The sequence below is a fragment of the Palaemon carinicauda genome, chromosome 13 (assembly GCF_036898095.1).
Source record: "Palaemon carinicauda isolate YSFRI2023 chromosome 13, ASM3689809v2, whole genome shotgun sequence".
Lineage (NCBI taxonomy): Eukaryota > Metazoa > Arthropoda > Malacostraca > Decapoda > Palaemonidae > Palaemon > Palaemon carinicauda.
The window spans coordinates 97,139,709-97,158,164 of NC_090737.1; the positions used below are offsets into that span (position 1 = coordinate 97,139,709).

At 42.1% G+C, this 18,456-nt stretch overlaps 1 protein-coding gene across 2 annotated transcripts in view; it reads left to right on the forward strand.

Moving 5' to 3' along the window:
• LOC137652336 (protein NEDD1-like) overlaps window positions 1–18,456 on the forward strand; it is a 152,408-nt gene that overhangs the window by 101,862 nt on the left and 32,090 nt on the right. For both annotated transcript variants that reach the window (XM_068385680.1, XM_068385679.1), the window contains exon 9: window positions 3,432–3,573. In XM_068385680.1, coding sequence (XP_068241781.1) covers window positions 3,432–3,573 — 142 coding nt within the window. The remainder of the gene's footprint in view (window positions 1–3,431; window positions 3,574–18,456) is intronic.

The following is an 18,456-nucleotide window of genomic DNA, read 5'->3' on the forward strand; positions in this document are numbered from 1 at the left end:
TCTACCCAAGTAAAGAAGTATCCTTAAGTCTCCGGAACGAGTGATTGATGATCACAAAGCTGTCACTGATGATACACACGCTCATTTGAGGTGCTCACCTCAACACGCAGTGCACTAGCTCGCTGTCAGTATCTGATTTACATAAAAGTCATTCCTTTATGCCTTTGCCCTGTCAATACGCACGCTTCTGCTTCTTTTTCAGGTGAACACGGGATAAATGATAAAGACATGCGCTAGAACATGACTTCTGAGCCCATTAAGCCCAGATAAAGACGTTTATTGAACGGAGGGAAAGTACTCCTGTACAAGTGTCTTGTCGTGCCACTAAGCGCACTAAAGTCTCTTGTTAAGGCAGGCAGTCACCTAACTTCGTGCACACTGCCCTTCTTTTTCCCTATTGATCAATTAGTCCTTTAAGACCAATTGATAGGAGTTACATACAAGTCACTCCAACAGTTTCTCTTCCTGTGGGAGAATGTTTCCCAATCCTTCACCGAGGATTAAGAAGAAATAGCGAGACTGAGCACTACATTGTTGCGGCTCATTAGCGCTTTTATACATTAGCATGCTCGTCACCTCATTTGCTTGCAATTGCATGCCACTACTGATCACTTGCAATTGTCACATCAGCTGTTAGTAATCACAGGTGTCTTCAGGTGCACTACCCCACATTCTCGCGATCGTGCACATCTACAGAAGTGCTACCCGGAGGTTGATCCTCCTAGTGTGGGTGCAGGCGCTACTGCCTGTCAGTGAGGCCTAGAGTCTGTATCCGATGCCGAGGAGTTAGTTGATCCACCAGGGGCGGTGGCAGGACTTTCTCCAAGGCAGGTTTCCCCTTCGGGGGAATTACAATCAGATACCTCAGATCTCTAATTGTTGCACTCGTGATTATGAGAAAGACTTTTTACACTTAGAAGCTTTCTTCCTGCTTAGACTACATTGATACAACATTTCTATTTTAAAAACTGTTAGCTCAATCAATAAGTAATCCTTCGCTGGAAGTCATGCACTATACAAGGAATGCCAGAGAATGATCAGTATAGTAAATATAAAAATTGGGAAGGGAAGCAGATTGCGGTAAAAAATTATAACTTCAACTTAAACACAAGACATAAGTTCCACCTGCACATAAGGTAGAATTTAATAGTCAAGAAATTACTAACTGTTGCTTATCACATACCCGCCATCCTTCGCCGTGACAGAGGCTCCTGTGAAGTCCATCTACTATCTCAAATTTTGCATTGAATTTAACACTAATGGGTAGTTTTTTGGGGATTTACTGGTCATAACAAACTGTTATGAATGGGATTTACAATCCACTAGTATATACTGTTTTCAGAGGATGGAAATAGTTGAAGGATGTTGGTATTTATTCTTATTATTACAAGCCAAAATGCAACTGTAGTTGAAAAACAGAATACTGCAAGCCCAAAGTCCCCCATAGGAAAAGTGGCTCAGTAAGGAAAAGAAACAAAATAGCAAAGAAAAACTAAAATCTGAAATAATGCCCAAAAAGTAGTGTTATTGTGTGGCCATTCCTTCATTCTTCACATGGCTAATCATTAAACTTGTGCAGCAGTCAGCAGAGTGATCCTGGAATACCTTCCAGATGTGTATTCTAATCCCTACATCACCTCTTCAAGAAGGAAACAAAGAAGCAGTAGCCATCATTTAACAAGGAAATGTTGATGGCTTATACTGAAGTCTGTTTAAAGAAAGTAAAGGTTTCCTCTCACTGATTATTCTTTAGTTGGTAGGAAGTGATTAAATTTGATTGGAAATAGCTGCCTTGCTTTTCTTTAGAAAGACAAGTCACAACTCGTATTGCAGCCACTATGATTTGCTTCTTACAGTCAGACACTCCAGCCTTTGTGTTCTGAAGGAAACTGTAGAATGGAGACCAATCATTTTCTTCAGCTTGCTTAACAGATTATTGCAGCAAATATATTTTAGGAGGAAAACAGTCTTATTCCATTGCTCCATCATAGAAGGAGAGCTATTGTCATCCATAGACCTCAATGATGTGTAACTCCACGTTCCAATACACCCGGCTACAAGGATTTATATTTGCTTTGTTGTGTTGGAAAGGTATTTCAACTCAAGGTTGTGTTTTGGCCTGTCCTTTACCCAAAATCTTAATCCAGTCTTTAGCACCAGTATATGATTGGGCTCACCGGAAAGTGTCAGAATTTGGAAGGACCCTACCTAGACAACTATTTAAAGATGGCTATTTTGGTAGTGGACCCACCATGATATCTGCCCCTCCTAGTTAAAATCTGCCAATGCTTTGAATTTCACTCGACTGGGAAAATTCATCCAGCCATTTCCCAATTTAGCCTTTCAAGTTGGAGTTGCTCTCATCATAGTAGGCAATTTCTATTTGGAAAACTTCTTAGGCATGACACCTTGAAGGCTCTCCAGTGGTACCAATATCCCTGTCATCTCTCAGTAAGAGTTTTCCTATTCCCTCTCTCCATGGAGATTTTGATATTTACAGCCAGTCATAAAACACACCTACAAAATTACCAGCCATTGGAAAGTTAAGCTTTGCCAGACAGGAAGCAGCAGATAAACTTGCTTTAGTTGCAAGCTGACTTCCTAGGCATTCAATTATCTGGTTGGATCATAGCATTTATATGTGATTATTTACAACCCAAAGACTGTGACTTGCATGAGAAATCATGGCAGTATGGAATGCATATAGTTTCATTGAGCTAGGTCTGGTTTTCTGTATGTAAAGATAAAAGAGTCAAGGTTCATTGGACACCCAGACCACAAATAAAGGTTATATGTGTCTAGTTGGTGTAAGAAATAATTAAGTTAGTTTAGAAAGAAAATTAATGTTCATATAAGAGCTTAGACTATTGTTTGAAATTATTAAGATTTATTTCTTTGATCTGTCACAGAGACCAAATCTTGTAATGCTATTCATGTCTTTAGTAGTATGTATTGATTTCAGATATTTTAAGTCACTCCCCAGATGTTACATGTCAAACAGCTCAGTCTTATATATAATGATGGTTTTGCCATTTAAATATATGTAAAAAATAAATAGTTTTTAATGAAACCACTGTAAAAGGAAAGTAAACTTTTCAAGATATATTGGTCATCTATTCCCAGTGTATACCTGCATGTGTATTATTACAGAAAATACTACAAGTACACATTGAAGAAGAATATGTGGGATCTTGGTACAGTTTGCCGTAATGTTAGCTAATTTTGCTACTAAATTCTCATCGATGTCTTTTGTCTCGTCAAATGAAATATGATTATCATAATGGTTTTGATATAGATGGACATTATTGGCAAAATTCTGTAATAAATACCACTTGTGTTAAGAATTTTTCATAACAATGGAGAAATATTTGAATGAATGCATATATTTTGGGCCCTTATTGTAAATTGAGCCTTCTCACTGCAATTTTCAGAGGCAGCTCAGAAGATACAAAATCACTTACTGAAGTCTCTCCCGAAGAAAAACCAGAAATATCTCCTCTCCCATCAGTTAATCCATCTCAAGATGTTATGGCAGCAATATTTTCACCAGTGAGGCCAGCAGAACTGTCTCCTGTAAGATTCATGTTTTAGTTTATAGTGTTTTTATCATTATTGTTTCTTGAAATAGCTGTACAGGTTTTTAGTTGTAAGCTTACTGTAATGTTGATAGTATTTTTTATTTGATTTTGATGCTCTTATTTTTAATGCTATGATAATTTGTATTTTACTGCAGAACCATTGCTTATAATTAGACATTTCATTTTCTACAAAATTGTCTCCAGACATTTGAAAAGTCTTCATAATTTTTATGCACACAAAACATTTAAATATAGAGGCAATAATAGGTTAGCATGGAAAATTCACATTTCAATATTTTTATAAATTTTATGGTCAGCTTATTGCTGTATGTACAAGAATCCCTGATGTAATAGTTTTCTTTGAAGTGACTCGACTTAAGATTGAGAACCATTGATACCACAATTGCAGGAAAGCATAGATAATTATTTCTGGAGGAAAAAAACTGTCAGGGAGTAGAAGTTCAGTGCCTACTCCAAGACTTAGATTGTGGGGTTTGGGACACTATGGACCAGAGGGTGCAGCAAGACCTCACCGGTCCCCGGTGCCCTGGTATATAGCCTGAATTCATAATTGCTCTGATGCGGTATACTTCCACAAACCACATTTATAGAAGAACCCTGGGAAATGCCCAGTTCTGACCTGAAAAATCCAGATAGGTCTCCCGCCAAATCCCCAGCCCTCCAGTCACCAAGAATGACCAGAGGTCAAATCGGACCTTGACCTTTCCCAGGAACTCCATTACATTCCTTGTCGCCTTTGCCTTCGGTCTTCTCTTGTCTCGTTCTGGCTAGATTTTCTCACCAGTGTCTCGTTCCGTGTGTTGTGTCCCTCGTTTTCCTGTGTGTATGCGTTGTCTAGGTGCGAAAGGGAAATCTTGTGGTTCTTTACTCTCGCACATGGATGTAGATCCGAACTCGTCGTGTACTTCATGTCGAGGTTGTCTTTGTTCTCGGGAGAACACGTGCCAGTGTGTGAACTGACCTGACTTTCAATAGAGGCTTATGGGCACCAAAAGGAAGAAGTTGAATTAGGACATTTTGCTATCGGGGAAGGGTCAGGACTCCAGTGCCACGTTCTGCTCCTCGGCCAGTGTGACTCCCGCTCCTCCCGTACCTTCTCCTTCTCCGTCAGGTGATTCTGGTGAGCGCCGTACATCGGGGGTCGCTCCCGTGATAGAGGCTTTGACGATTGCCTCAGAAATGTCCTTTGAAGACATCATCCAGACTGTTTGGGCATGGCTTCGCCCCATGGGGCCTCCCTCGGCAGAGGTTTTGTCGAGCATGACCCCCATAAGAAATTACTATTGTAACATACATTTTTTTAAGACCAAATTATAAACTTAACCTCTCTTTCTCTACCTGTTTATCCCAACTTGTATTTCAATAAGTTAAAAGAGCAAAAGAGAATAATAAAGATACATTAGTAATAGATTATGAAACAATCAAAGTAAAACATATGTTTTGTCATGAACAACAATTTGGATAACAACAGCTGTTTTGATTGCATTTCAACTTTCTTACAATAGTAAACAGTTGCCATCTACTCTATTTACCTAGGCACTTCCCCAATTTTGGGGAGCAGCTGATATTAAAAAAAAAAAAGAACAGAAGGGAATTTTTCTTCACTTCGCTTCTCCCAGCCTGACGAGGGATTAAGTCGAGTTTGGCTGGTACTGCTAGGGTGCCATAGCCCACCATCCCCCGTTATCCTACACAAATAAATCTTCATATGCTGAATCCCCTACTGTTGCAACCTCAGCGGTCATCATGGCAAACGGAGAAAGCAGCATGGCGTCCCAGAACTGCGTCACAATCACTCGCCATTCATTCCTGTTTCTAGCATGCTCTTTTGCCCCTCTCATTTATCCTCCTATCACCTAGAGCTTTCTTCACTCCATCCATCCACCCAAACCTTGGCCTTACTCTTATAGTTCTCTCATCAAATCTTGCATTCATCACCTTCTTCTGCAGACAGCCATTTTCCATTCTCTATACATTGCCAAACCACCTGCTAACTTATTTGTTACATCTGTTCTCACCCTCAATACTTTTTTTCTAACCTTATTTACTCGAGACACACCACCCATACTCTTCAGACACTTCATCTTGAATACATTCAATATCTGTGTCACCATCACTTTCATTCCCCACAATTCCGATCCCTGCATCACAGTTGGTACTATCACTTTCTCATACAGAACTCCCTTTACATTCATTCCTAACCCTCTGTTTTATACCACTCCCTTCATTGCCCTCAACACTTCGCCTCCTTCATTTACTCTCTGACGTACATCTGCTTCCACTCCACCATTTGCAGCAACAACAGACCCCAAATACTTGAATTGATCTACTTCCTCAAGTAACTCTTCATTCAACCTAGCACCACCCTCCCTCCTTGTGCATCTCATAACCTTACAGTACTCTTATCCACATTTATTCTCAACTTTCCTTTCTCACACACTCTTCCAAACTGTCACTAATCAACCCAGCTTCTCCTCTGAGTCCGCAATCAATACAGTATCATTAGCAAACAACAACTGATTTACCTCCCACATATGATCACTCTCGTCTATCAGTTTCAATGCTCGGCCATGCGCTCAATCATTCACCTCTCTCATAACCCTGTCAACAAACAAATTGAACACCCATGATGACATCGCACATCCATGTCTCAGCCTCTCTCTCACTGGAAACCCCTCGCTTACTTCATTTCCTATCCTGACATTTGCTTTACTGCTTATGTAGAACTCTTCACTGCTTGCAACAGCCTTCCACCAGTTCCATATAACCTCATCACATTCCACATCTCTTTTCCCTATCAACTCTATCATTAGCTTTTTTCTGATCAATAAACACAACACGCTTCCTTGTCTTTTGCTAAATTTTTTTTTGCAAATCTGCCTAGCTGTAAAAATATGATTCATACATTCCCTACCGTTTATAAACACACTTCTGATATTGCAGCCTTTGTTTAATCGTTAATCCTATTAATTAACACTCTACCATACACATTTCCAATCACACTCAACAAACTAATACCCCTTACATACACATCTCCCTTACCTTTGTATAGTGAAACAATACACGCATACACTCGGTACACTGGTACCATTGACAACATAAAACATATATTAAACAGTCTCAGCAACCATTCAAGTACAGTCACACCCCCTTCCTTTAATATCTCAGCCCTCACACCATCCATACCAGGGGCTTCTCCTGCTCTCATTTCATCTAGTACTCTCTTCACTTCCTCCCCTGTGATCTCTCTCATTCTCATCTCGCATCACTGGCTCCTCAACACCTGCAACAAAAATCGGATCTGCCTCCCTATTATCCTCAACATTCAGTAACCTTTCAAAATATTCCGCCTACCTTTTCCTTGCTTCCTCTCCTTTCAGCAACCTTCCATTTTCATCTTTTCTCATACCACCCTTCTTTACTCTCTTCGCTTCTTTCCAAAACTTCTATTTATTCTCTTCATACGAACGACCCAATCCCTGACCCAACCTCCAGTAAGCCTCCCTCTTTGCCTCAGCTACCTTACTTTTTATTTTTCTCTACACTTATTCTGTAGCCATTCTTCAAATGTCCTCTTTTTCTCTTCCACTGTCATCTTCACTCTTTCATCCCACCATTCACTACCCTTCCTCATGCAGCCTCCAACAATCCTCTTGCTACACACAGGACATACAATCCCAACAAAATTTTCTTTTATTAGCTTCCACTTCTCTAGATTACCAGTTTCTCTCGCTTTCATCCTGTCATATGTCACTTGCAACCTTTCTTGATACAGTATTCACCTTTTACCTCTGTTTTTTCAACTCTTCAAACTTCACTACCTCCCTTTTACATCTCCCTACACTATTTTCCAACTCTTTTGCTACAACTAGTTTTCATTCTACCAAAACAATTACCTGACCTACCGTTAGCCATACCTCTAAACGTGGATGTATTTCAATCTTCTAAACCTCCATCCTGTTATCAACACATAATCCATTAATGTCCTTTCTATGACTTCCATTTGCCACTCTTACCGATGTATACTTGTTATTATCTTTCTTTTTGAAAAAACTGCAACTTACCACCAACTCTTGTTCAACACACACATCTACCAGTCGCACAACTCTCATTTTCATTTGGTATGGCGTACACACATCTACCAGTCGCACAACTTTCATTTTCACTTGGTACGCCATACTTTCTAATGATTCTTTCTACCTCTCCAGCACTCACTGTGGCATTTAAGTCTCCCAATTCCTTCTACACATCTAGTTAATTCATTCCGCTCTTTTTCACTTTTCTCACAACCTGGCCCATATACACTAACAGAAACCCAACATTCCTTACCCACATTAACCTAGATGATACATCCTTCCTTTCCATCACTTTATCTGTCATCCATTCACACAGCAATAAAGCCACACCCACTTTCTCTTTCCCTTTCAATCCCAGTCACTTCACCAAGCATCACTTCACCCTTCCCTTTTATCTTTGTATCACACAAAGCCAATATATCCATGGATCCAATCTCACATCTTTTACTCTTTAACATACTATATCCACACACATTCAGACACCCCAAAACTAGAGTGCGGGTAGCAGGCACTCTCGCCCCAGCATCTCTTCTTTGATATCTCTGAGGAATAAAATTACAGGAGAGGGGGTTCCAAGTCCCCTCGTTCCATCCATTTTAGTCGCATCTTACCATACGCAGGGATATGTTGGCGTTATTCTAATCGTTGTTATGCCCCGCATCCACATAGTTGTTATACATACATACATATACCAAAGGCACTTCCCCCAATTTTGGGAGGTAGCCGACATCAACAATGAAACAAAACAAAAAAGGGGACCTCTACTCTCTACGTTCCTCCAGCCTAACCAGGGATTCAGCCGAGTTCAGCTGGTACTGCTAGGGTGCCACAGCCCAACCTCCCACATTATCCACCACAGATGAAGCTTCATAATGCTGAATCCCCTACTGCTGCTACCTCTACGGTCATCTAAGGCACCGGAGGAAGCAGCAGGGCCTACCGGAACTGCGTCACAATCGCTCGCCATTCATTCCTATTTCTAGCACGCTCTCTTGCCTCTCTCACATCTATCCTCCTATCACCCAGAGCTTTCTTCACACCATCCATCCACCCAAACCTTGGCCTTCCTCTTGTGCTTCTCCCATCAACTCTTGCATTCATCACCTTCTTTAGCAGACAGCCATTTTCCATTCTCTCAACATGGCCAAACCACCTCAACACATTCATATCCACTCTAGCCGCTAACTCATTTCTTACACCCGTTCTCACCCTCACCACTTCGTTCCTAACACTATCTACTCGAGATACACCAGCCATACTCCTTAGACACTTCATCTCAAACACATTCAATTTCTGTCTCTCCATCACTTTCATTCCCCACAACTCCGATCCATACATCACAGTTGGTACAATCACTTTCTCATATAGAACTCTCTTTACATTCATGCCCAACCCTCTATTTTTTTACTACTCCCTTAACTGCCCCCAACACTTTGCAACCTTCATTCACTCTCTTGATGTACATCTGCTTCCACTCCACCATTTGCTGCAACAACAGACCCCAAGTACTTAAACTGATCCACCTCCTCAAGTAACTCTCCATTCAACATGACATTCAACCTTGCACCACCTTCCCTTCTCGTACATCTCATAACCTTACTCTTACCCACATTAACTCTCAACTTCCTTCTCTCACACACCCTTCCAAATTCTGTCACTAGTCGGTCAAGCTTCTCTTCTGTGTCTGCTACCAGTACAGTATCATCCGCAAACAACAACTGATTTACCTCCCATTCATGATCATTCTCGCCTACCAGTTTTAATCCTCGTCCAAGCACTCGAGCATTCACCTCTCTCACCACTCCATCAACATACAAGTTAAACAACCACGGCGACATCACACATCCCTGTCTCAGCCCCACTCTCACCGGAAACCAATCGCTCACTTCATTTCCTATTCTAACACATGCTTTCCTACCTTTGTAGAAACTTTTCACTGCTTGCAACAACCTTCCACCAACTCCATATAACCTCATCACATTCCACATTGCTTCCCTATCAACTCTATCATATGCTTTCTCCAGATCCATAAACGCAACATACACCTCCTTACCTTTTGCTAAATATTTCTCGCATATCTGCCTAACTGTAAAAATCTGATTCATACAACCCCTACCTCTTCTAAAACCACCCTGTACTTCCAAGATTGCATTTTCTGTTTTATCCTTAATCCTATTAATCATTACTCTACCATACACTTTTCCAACTACACTCAACAAACTAATACCTCTTGAATTACAACACTCATGCACATCTCCCTTACCCTTATATAGTGGTACAATACATGCACAAACCCAATCTACTGGTACCATTGACAACACAAAACACATATTAAACAATCTCACTAACCATTCAAGTACAGTTACACCCCCTTCCTTCAACATCTCAGTTTTCACACCATCCATACCAGGTGCTTTTCCTACTCTCGTTTCATCTAGTGCTCTCCCCACTTCCTCTATTGTAATCTCTCTCTCATTCTCATCTCCCATCACTAGCACCTCAACACCTGGAACAGCAATTATATCTGCCTCCCTATTATCCTCAACATTCAGCAAACTTTCAAAATATTCCGCCCACCTTTTCCTTGCCTCCTCTCCTTTTAACAACCTTCCATTTCCATCTTTCACTGTCTCTTCAATTCTTGCGCCAGCCTTCCTTACTCTCTTCACTTCTTTCCAAAACAACTTCTTATTCTCTTCATATGACTGACCCAGTCCCTGACCCCACCTCAGGTCAGCTGCCCTCTTTGCCTCACGTACCTTGCGCTTTACTTCCACATTTTTCTCTCTATATTTTTCATACTTCTCTATACTATTACTCTGCAGCCATTCTTCAAAACCCTCTTTTTCTCTTCCACTTTTACCTTCACTCCTTCATTCCACCATTCACTGCCCTTCCTCATGCTGCCTCCAACAACCTTCTTGCCACATACATCACTTGCAATCCCAATAAAATTTTCTTTTGCTAACTTCCACTCCTCCTCTAAATTACCAGTTTCTCTTACTCTCACCTCGTCATATGCCATTTTCAACATTTCCTGATATTTACTTTTTACCCCCGGTTTTATTAGCTCTTCAACCCTCACTAGCTCCCTTTTACATCCACCTACTCTATTCCCCCACTCTTTTGCTACAACTAATTTTCCTTCCACCAAAAAATGATCAGACATACCGTTAGCCATACCCCTAAACACGTGCACGTCTTTCAATCTTCCAAACATTCTTTTAGTTATCAACACATAATCCATTAATGCCCTTTCTACTACTCTTCCATTTGCCACTCTTACCCATGTATACTTATTTTTATCTTTCTTTTTAAAAAAGCTAGCACTTATTACCATCTCTTGTTCAACACATATCTACCAGTCTCTCACCACTCATTTTCACCTGGTACGCCATACTTCCCAATGACACCTTCTACCTCTCCAGCGCCCACTCTAGCATTTAAGTCACCCATGACAACTACATAATTCCTTCTACCCAGTCCTTCTACACACCTAGTTAATTCATTCCAGAACTCATTCTGCTCTTCTTCACTTTTCTCACTACCTGGCCCATACGCACTGACAAACGCCCAACATTTCCTACCCAACCTAACCCTTACCCACATTAACCTAGATGATATCTTCCATTCCACTACTTTACCTGTCATCCATTCACTCAGCAATAAAGCCACACCCTCTCTCGCTCTTCCCCTTTCAATCCCAGACACTCTACTAGACATTTCACCAAACATCACTTCACCCTTTCCTTTCATCTTTGTCTCACACAAGGCCAATACATCCACCCTTCTACTTCTAAACATACTTCCAATCTCACATCTTTTACTCTCTATCGTACTACATCCACGCACATTCAAACACCCCAAAACTAGAGTGCGGGGAGCAGTCACTCTCCCCCCAGCTCCATCTCTTTGATGATGTCTCACAGGATTTTTTATACAGGAGAGGGGGTTCCCAGCCCCCTCGTCCCGTCCCTTTTAGTCGCCTCTTACGACACGCAGGGATAACGTTGGCGGCATTCTAATTGTTTTTATGCCCCCGCGGCCACATAGTTGTTATAAAGGATATGAAAGATTTATTATACGAATGTATACAATAAAATGAATGCGAAGGTCTTGTAGAGAGTGGGGTTGCCCTGCTTTATGGAATCAGAAAGGCAGTCCCTTAAGTAAAGTACCGGTGAGTACAGTACCGTATTTCCCGTGTGATAAGACGCACTTTTATTTTCTTGAAAATGGCCCCAAATATCATCCTGTATCTTAACACTAAAATAAAGTTGTTTAGGGGAGTTTGACAACCCTCAAACACCTCAGTAATGACATACAAGCACTCAAACTTGCCAAACATAATATAAGCCTATAATTATCATTCATGTGTAAAAAAGGTAAATTTAATTTGATACTTTGTTTAATGAAGGTAACAAGAGATTTGTTTATTTTGATCAACTGATAACTCGCCAACTCCATCTACTCGCAAACATGCCAGTTGCCAACTCCATCTACTCGCAAACATGCCAATTAACCACATCCAAGCTGATGATGCAAGAATATATTAGTTGTTTATGCAGTATTTATTTGATTTATCATATTTTGTTGATATTTTGTAATGAAACAATATTTTGATAATAATTTTGTTGCCCTAGTTCTGAAGTACAGTAATACAAACATAGATGTTGAAGGGACCCTGAAAAAAACATCTCACAGCGAGTTGGGAGTAGTGTTACCAAGTTAACAGAAAACTAATCAGAGCTAATCACACACACAACAGCAAAAGTATTCCTCGTAGTTGAATTTCTAGAGGTTTTCTTAATTTAATCAATAATTGATTTTGTATGATAATGTGTACATTGGAAATTTGTGAAATATTACCGAAAATTTGCTTTAACGAAATTTAATCAGGAACATTTGGCAACACTGCTTTTATGTAAGCAAACAATTGAAAACATTGTTAGGCATTGTGGTAGCAACTACGACTGGTTTAGTGGTCTTTTTTTATGAATATTTAATACAACTGGGATAACAGGTGTACAGGTAATTAATATATACTCAACACTTTTCATGATACACACAAAATATAAAAATTTACTGTGCCAGATGAAAAATCACTCTGTAGAATCGCTGATTAGGAATTGTTGCCTCGATAAGTTGTAAAATCCTCTTTCTTTTTATCCAAAAATTGCTTTGCGTCTTATGACACATGAACTACGATACCTTTTTCAGTTTATGGAAAGATAATCCAAATTGCACAAAAACTGCCTTAATAATTGGAAGTAAAAGTCAATAATTTTCTAAGCTTTTTCTTCAAGCAACAAAACTAAAGACTAAAATTATTGTGCATTGGTAACAGGGATGAAACGCCTCTAAATAATGCCATTAAAATTTACAGTAAGTAAAATATGATATAAGTATTTAACTAAACACTACTATATAGATTTCTATATTGTATAATGGAAAGGATAGTTTAAGTAATAATTGTCTTAACAAGAGAAAAAAAATAATTTGGTAATTTGCCTTAATCAGCAGTTTTCAATATTAAACTTACCCGATGATCATATAGCTGTCAGCTCTGCTGCCCGACAGAAAAAACCTACGGGCGGAATACGCCAGCGATCGCTATACAGGTGGGGGTGTACATCAACAGCGCCATCTGTCAAGTAGGTACTCAAGTACTCGATGTCAACATAGAACCAATTTTCTCTCTGTCGTGCCAATGGCAAGACCTACTAAATACGCCGTCCCTAACTGGATTTGTTTTCACAACGATTTGGTGAAGTACACTATTCCAGTTTTGAGCTTTCGCTATGCAGAGGTTTTATCTTCATTTCAAAACTTGAACTCGTTTTGGATAGATTTAATTATGGTGACGAAGAGAGTATGGACTCTCTTTCACTTTTAAATGGCCGACCCTTCCCTTAGACGGAAGTGTGTTTAGGTTTTTGGTAATTTTGCTTAACAAGTTATAGATCTATGTATTTTATATCTCTCCGCCTTTATAGGCCTCTTCGATTAACTTTCCATTTATTATAAACTTTTAGAAAATAAATTTTTTTATGTTTGTTTATATGCGACCTTTCCTAATAGTAGGCGGTCCTTACTTGGAACCGAAGTTAATTAACATTGAGCCCGTTATATCGTATGTAACCTTTTAAGAATTTAATACTTTTTTAATTTTAATGTTTTATGAAAGAATTTCTTTGATAGTCTCGTACTGTTTTCAAAGATGAACTAACGTTTAGTTTTTTAGTCTCCGCAGTTGACGTTCAGAACGTTCAACTTGCGCTCTATCGTTACGATAGAGAGAGAGTGTATCACGGTTTCACTTTGCAGTAAGAGTAAACCGATTCTAGCGTTTCGTTCATTCTTTCTTAGCTTAAATGGTACAAATTCTAATAAAGGAACTTTTTATTTGGGAAACCTTTCAGTTTTTTCCTTTAGCAAATAACATGTTTTAACGATATATAATTGGGCTCTTCTCTCAGGTGCTAAATCAAGAGAGAAGAGAGAGAGAGATAGAGACGGAGGGAGAGAGAGGAGAATAAACGTTTCGTTCAAGCGGGTAACGTTGTTCTCGTTTTTTACTCTTCTCCCTAGTCGCTGTAGGGGAAGAAGGTAAAACGTTTCTAGGGTTTTATTCTTGTTCCCAGGCTTTATGCGGTGAGAGATTGTAAACGTAGTTTATTTGATCTAGTGTTTAGTCTCTTTTCCAGCCACTGAATTCTTTATCTTTATTTATGTTTTTCTGTTGCATTGTTAAACTGTTTTCGCAATTACTACCTTTTAATGAAGGATAGGATTGCGTGTTTCAGGTAGAAATCAGTTAAAGTTTCGATTTCAGTGAAATAAGTGCAAACAGAAAATCAAAAGTGATAAAGTGATATGCGCAAAGTGTTACAGTGTTGCGTCCGAGGGTTCGTCTGTTCGTGCCAGTTGTTCACCTAGTCCGGGACCTCTTACAAGCTCCCAAGCCCAGGGGAGAAGTAATGTCGAACGACTTATGGGTTCCACAGGCCTTGATCGACGAACAGATGTTTTTCCCTCCGTGGTTTCGGGCGTATCTACACACGTTAGCCGACGTGAGATCGCCCCACCCACACAAAGACGAGAGAGCCCATTTATTCCTCGTCTGCGGAAGAGGTTTCTAGTAAGAAACCATGGACCACATCTTGCAGCTTTTAAGTGCAAGTCGGTCCCTTCCGCGCAAGTCCAACGGCCTAGGTGTAGCCACTGGGTCAGTTCGGACTCGCTGCAGTCATCCGACGACTGCACACCTCCCAAGAGAGGCAAGGTGGTACCGCAACAGGCAGTAACTCCGTCTGTTGCCGCACCAGCTGTTTTAGACCCTCAGTCACAACGGACAGTACTGTAGCTCCGTCTGTTGCCGTTTTTTGTAGACCCTAAGTGGTCTTTACTGCAGTCTATGCAGACTCAGTTAGCTGCGGTTATGCAGGAGTTTCGTGCGGAGAAGGTTGACACTGCTCTCGTTAGCCTACAACCTGCCACGGTTGTGCGCCCAGCTCACGCTGAGGCTGCCTGCTCCCACACTCTGGCTGCGGAGAGCTCCACCTCCGATGTGCATTCGACCCTGCCAGACGCATGTTAACGTTAGCCGACGTGCGGCTCCCTCCGTTAACATGCGTGAGCTACCGCATCAGCAGTGGGAAGGTGGAGTCAAGCTGCCGTGTTTTGACGCGATGCGTTAGTTTCCGCAACCCACGGCAGTCCCCACCACGCACCACCACTCCGCTTTGGTTGTTGCCTCCCACACTCCGACTGCGGAGAAGGTTGACGATGCACCCGTTTGCCTACAACCTGCCACGGTTGTGCGCCCAGCATGGCTGCCTGCTCCCACACTCTTGTTGTGAGAGCTCCTCCACCCATGCGCAGTCGACCCTGCCAGGCGCATGCTGACTCCCACAGACACACGGAGCACTCCGTTGCCGTGCGTGAGCTACCACAAGCTGCCGTGTTTTGACACGGTGTGTCAGCCTCCGCAACCCACTGTGGTTACCGCCACTCGCCCGCAGTAGACTAGTCAGTCAGGAGTTGAGGCTTCCCCACACAGCTTTGGTTGTTGCCAGCTCACAGACTGTCAAGCAGTTACATGACGTTGCCTTCTGGTCTGCTACTAATGCACCAGTGCTGTATGTCCTCACGCACCTGTTGTGGTTGACAGTTCAGTTTTTGACAGTTCACAGACTGTCAAGCAGTTACATAACGTTGCCTTCTGGTCTGCTGCTTATGCACCAGTGAGACCCTCACTGAGATAACCTAGATTTTCTCGGACATGGTTCCTGTAGATGAGAAAGTGCTGTTCTCCCTCCTTCTGATATTCCTTTGAGGACTCTGTCATTTGGAGAGGAGCCTTAAGCTGCTTAGCCTCCTATGGACTTTAATTAAAGCATAACAAGGCTTCCAGGGATGGTAAATGGTTCCGCTTCAGTCGCTAACCCCGTCTGTTGCCACACCTTCTCCCATAGACCCTAATGGGCTTTGTTGCAAGACATGCAGTCCAAGCTTGTGTCCTTGAAAGAGGATTTTTTACGGAGAAGAACCTTCTAGCCAACAACCTTCCTACCGGTTGGTTGTACGCCCTGTTGACGCTGAGGTATCCTACTCACGTCCGCCAGTTGAGATGGTTCCTCCACCGGTGCGACCCAGTGTGGGTTGCCAGTCGCACGTTGACATTAAGCGACTCTCGGAGGTGGTTGTGGACGTTCAGTGTGTCACTAGGAAGACGTTCAACAACCAGCAGAGGTGACTTGTTGTGACGCAGTGCGGCAACCTCAGCAACCCGGTAGGGGGTTGACTGCACAACCCAGACAGTCTAGACAGTTTCGGGTTGACGCTGTACTTCCTCGCGTCCCCATGGTTGACAGTTTACAGACTGTGCAGCAGTACCATGATCTTGTGTCCGGCTCCGTCACGCATCCACCAGTGCGACCGGATTCAGCGAGTCAGACGTTGCCCACTCCGTTGCCGTTTCCTCATCAGTTTCGGATGAGGAACCCTCTGATGAGGACATTGCTGAACAAGACAATCAACCCCCAGCCCTGCTATCCATCCAGAAGATGCTGAAGAAGGAACACTGCCCTGTCAGGCTGTGGATGAGTCTGGTTAGGACACTGTCATCCGTGGTTCAATTTGTGTCACTTGGAAGACTACACCTCCGTCCTCTTCTGTAATTGGTGAAAGGACTTTATCAACCTTTGAAAGGGTCTTCCCCTGATTGTTCAGACTCCCAACCACGTTCTCTTCTCGGACGCATCGGACGTAGGCTGGGGTGCGACATTAGGCGGTAGGGAATGCTCGGGATTATGGAACTCGAGTCAAAGGACAATGCATTTCAACTGCAAGAAGCTTCTGGCAGTACGTCTGACCTGGAAAAGCTTCAGGTCTCTCCTTCAAGGCAAAGTGATGGAGGTGAACACGGACAACACCCTGCTTTGACGTACATCTCCAAGCAAGGAGGGACCTACTCTCTGACATGGTACGAGTTCGCAAGAGACCTCCTCTGCTGTTCAACAGGTCTAGACTTTTCACTAGTAACGAGGTTCATCCAAGGCAACTTGAATGTCATAGCAGATTGTCTCAGTAGGAAGGGACAATTAATTCCAACATATTGGACCCTCCACAAGGATGTATGCAAGAGACTTTGGGCCACCTGGGGCCAGCCAACCATAGATCTCTTCGCAACCTCGATGACCAAGAGGCTCCCAATACTTTGCTCACCTATCCCGGACCCAGCAGTAGTTCATATAGATGCCTTTCTACTAGATTGGTCACATCTAGATCTATATGCATTCCCTCCATTCTAGATTGTCAACAAGGTACTGCAGAAGTTCGCCTCTCACGAAGGGACAAAGTTGACGCTAGTTGCTTCCCTCTGGCCCGCGAGAGAATAACTCACCGAGGTACTTCGATGGCTAGTAGACGTTCCCAGAACACTTCCCCTAAGGGTGGACCTGCTACGTCTGCCACGCGTAAAGAAGGTACTGTACTCCAAGGCCTCCACGCTCTTCGTCTGACTGCCTTCAGACTATCGAAAGACTCTCGAGAACTAGAGGTTTTTCGAAGGAGGCAACCAGAGCGTTTGCTAGAGCAAGGAGAACATCCACCCTTAGAGTCTACCAATCGAAGTAGGAAATCTTCCGAAACTGGTGCAAGTCAGTATCCGTATCCTCGACCAGTACCTCTGTAACTCAAATAGCTGACTTCCTCTTATATCTGAGGAAAGAACGATCTCTTTCAGCTCCCACTATCAAGGGTTACAGAAGCATGTTGGCATCAGTCTTCCGTCACAGAGGCTTAGATCTTTCCAACAATAAAGATCTACAGGACCTCCTTAAGTCTTTTGAGACCACGAAGGAGCGTCGTTTGGTTACACCTGGTTGGAATTTAGACGTGGTTCTAAGATTCCTTATGTCAGACAGGTTCGAACCACTTCAATCAGCCTCCCTGAAAGATCTCACCTTTAAGACTCTTTTCCTGATATGCTTAACCACAGCTAAAAGAGTCAGTGAGATTCATGCCTTCAGCAAGAACATCGGATTCTCATCCGAAACGGCTACATGTTCTACAACTCGGTTTTCTAGCCAAACACGAGCTGCCTTCTCGGCCTTGACCAATATCGTTCGATATTCCGAACTTATCGTATGGTTGGAAATGAACTAGAAAGTATTATGTCCTGTAAGAGCTCTTAAGTTCTATTTTAATAACCTTTACGAGGCCCGTCTGAAGTTTTAGGGTGTTCAGTTAAGGATCCATCTTTGCCTATGTCAGAG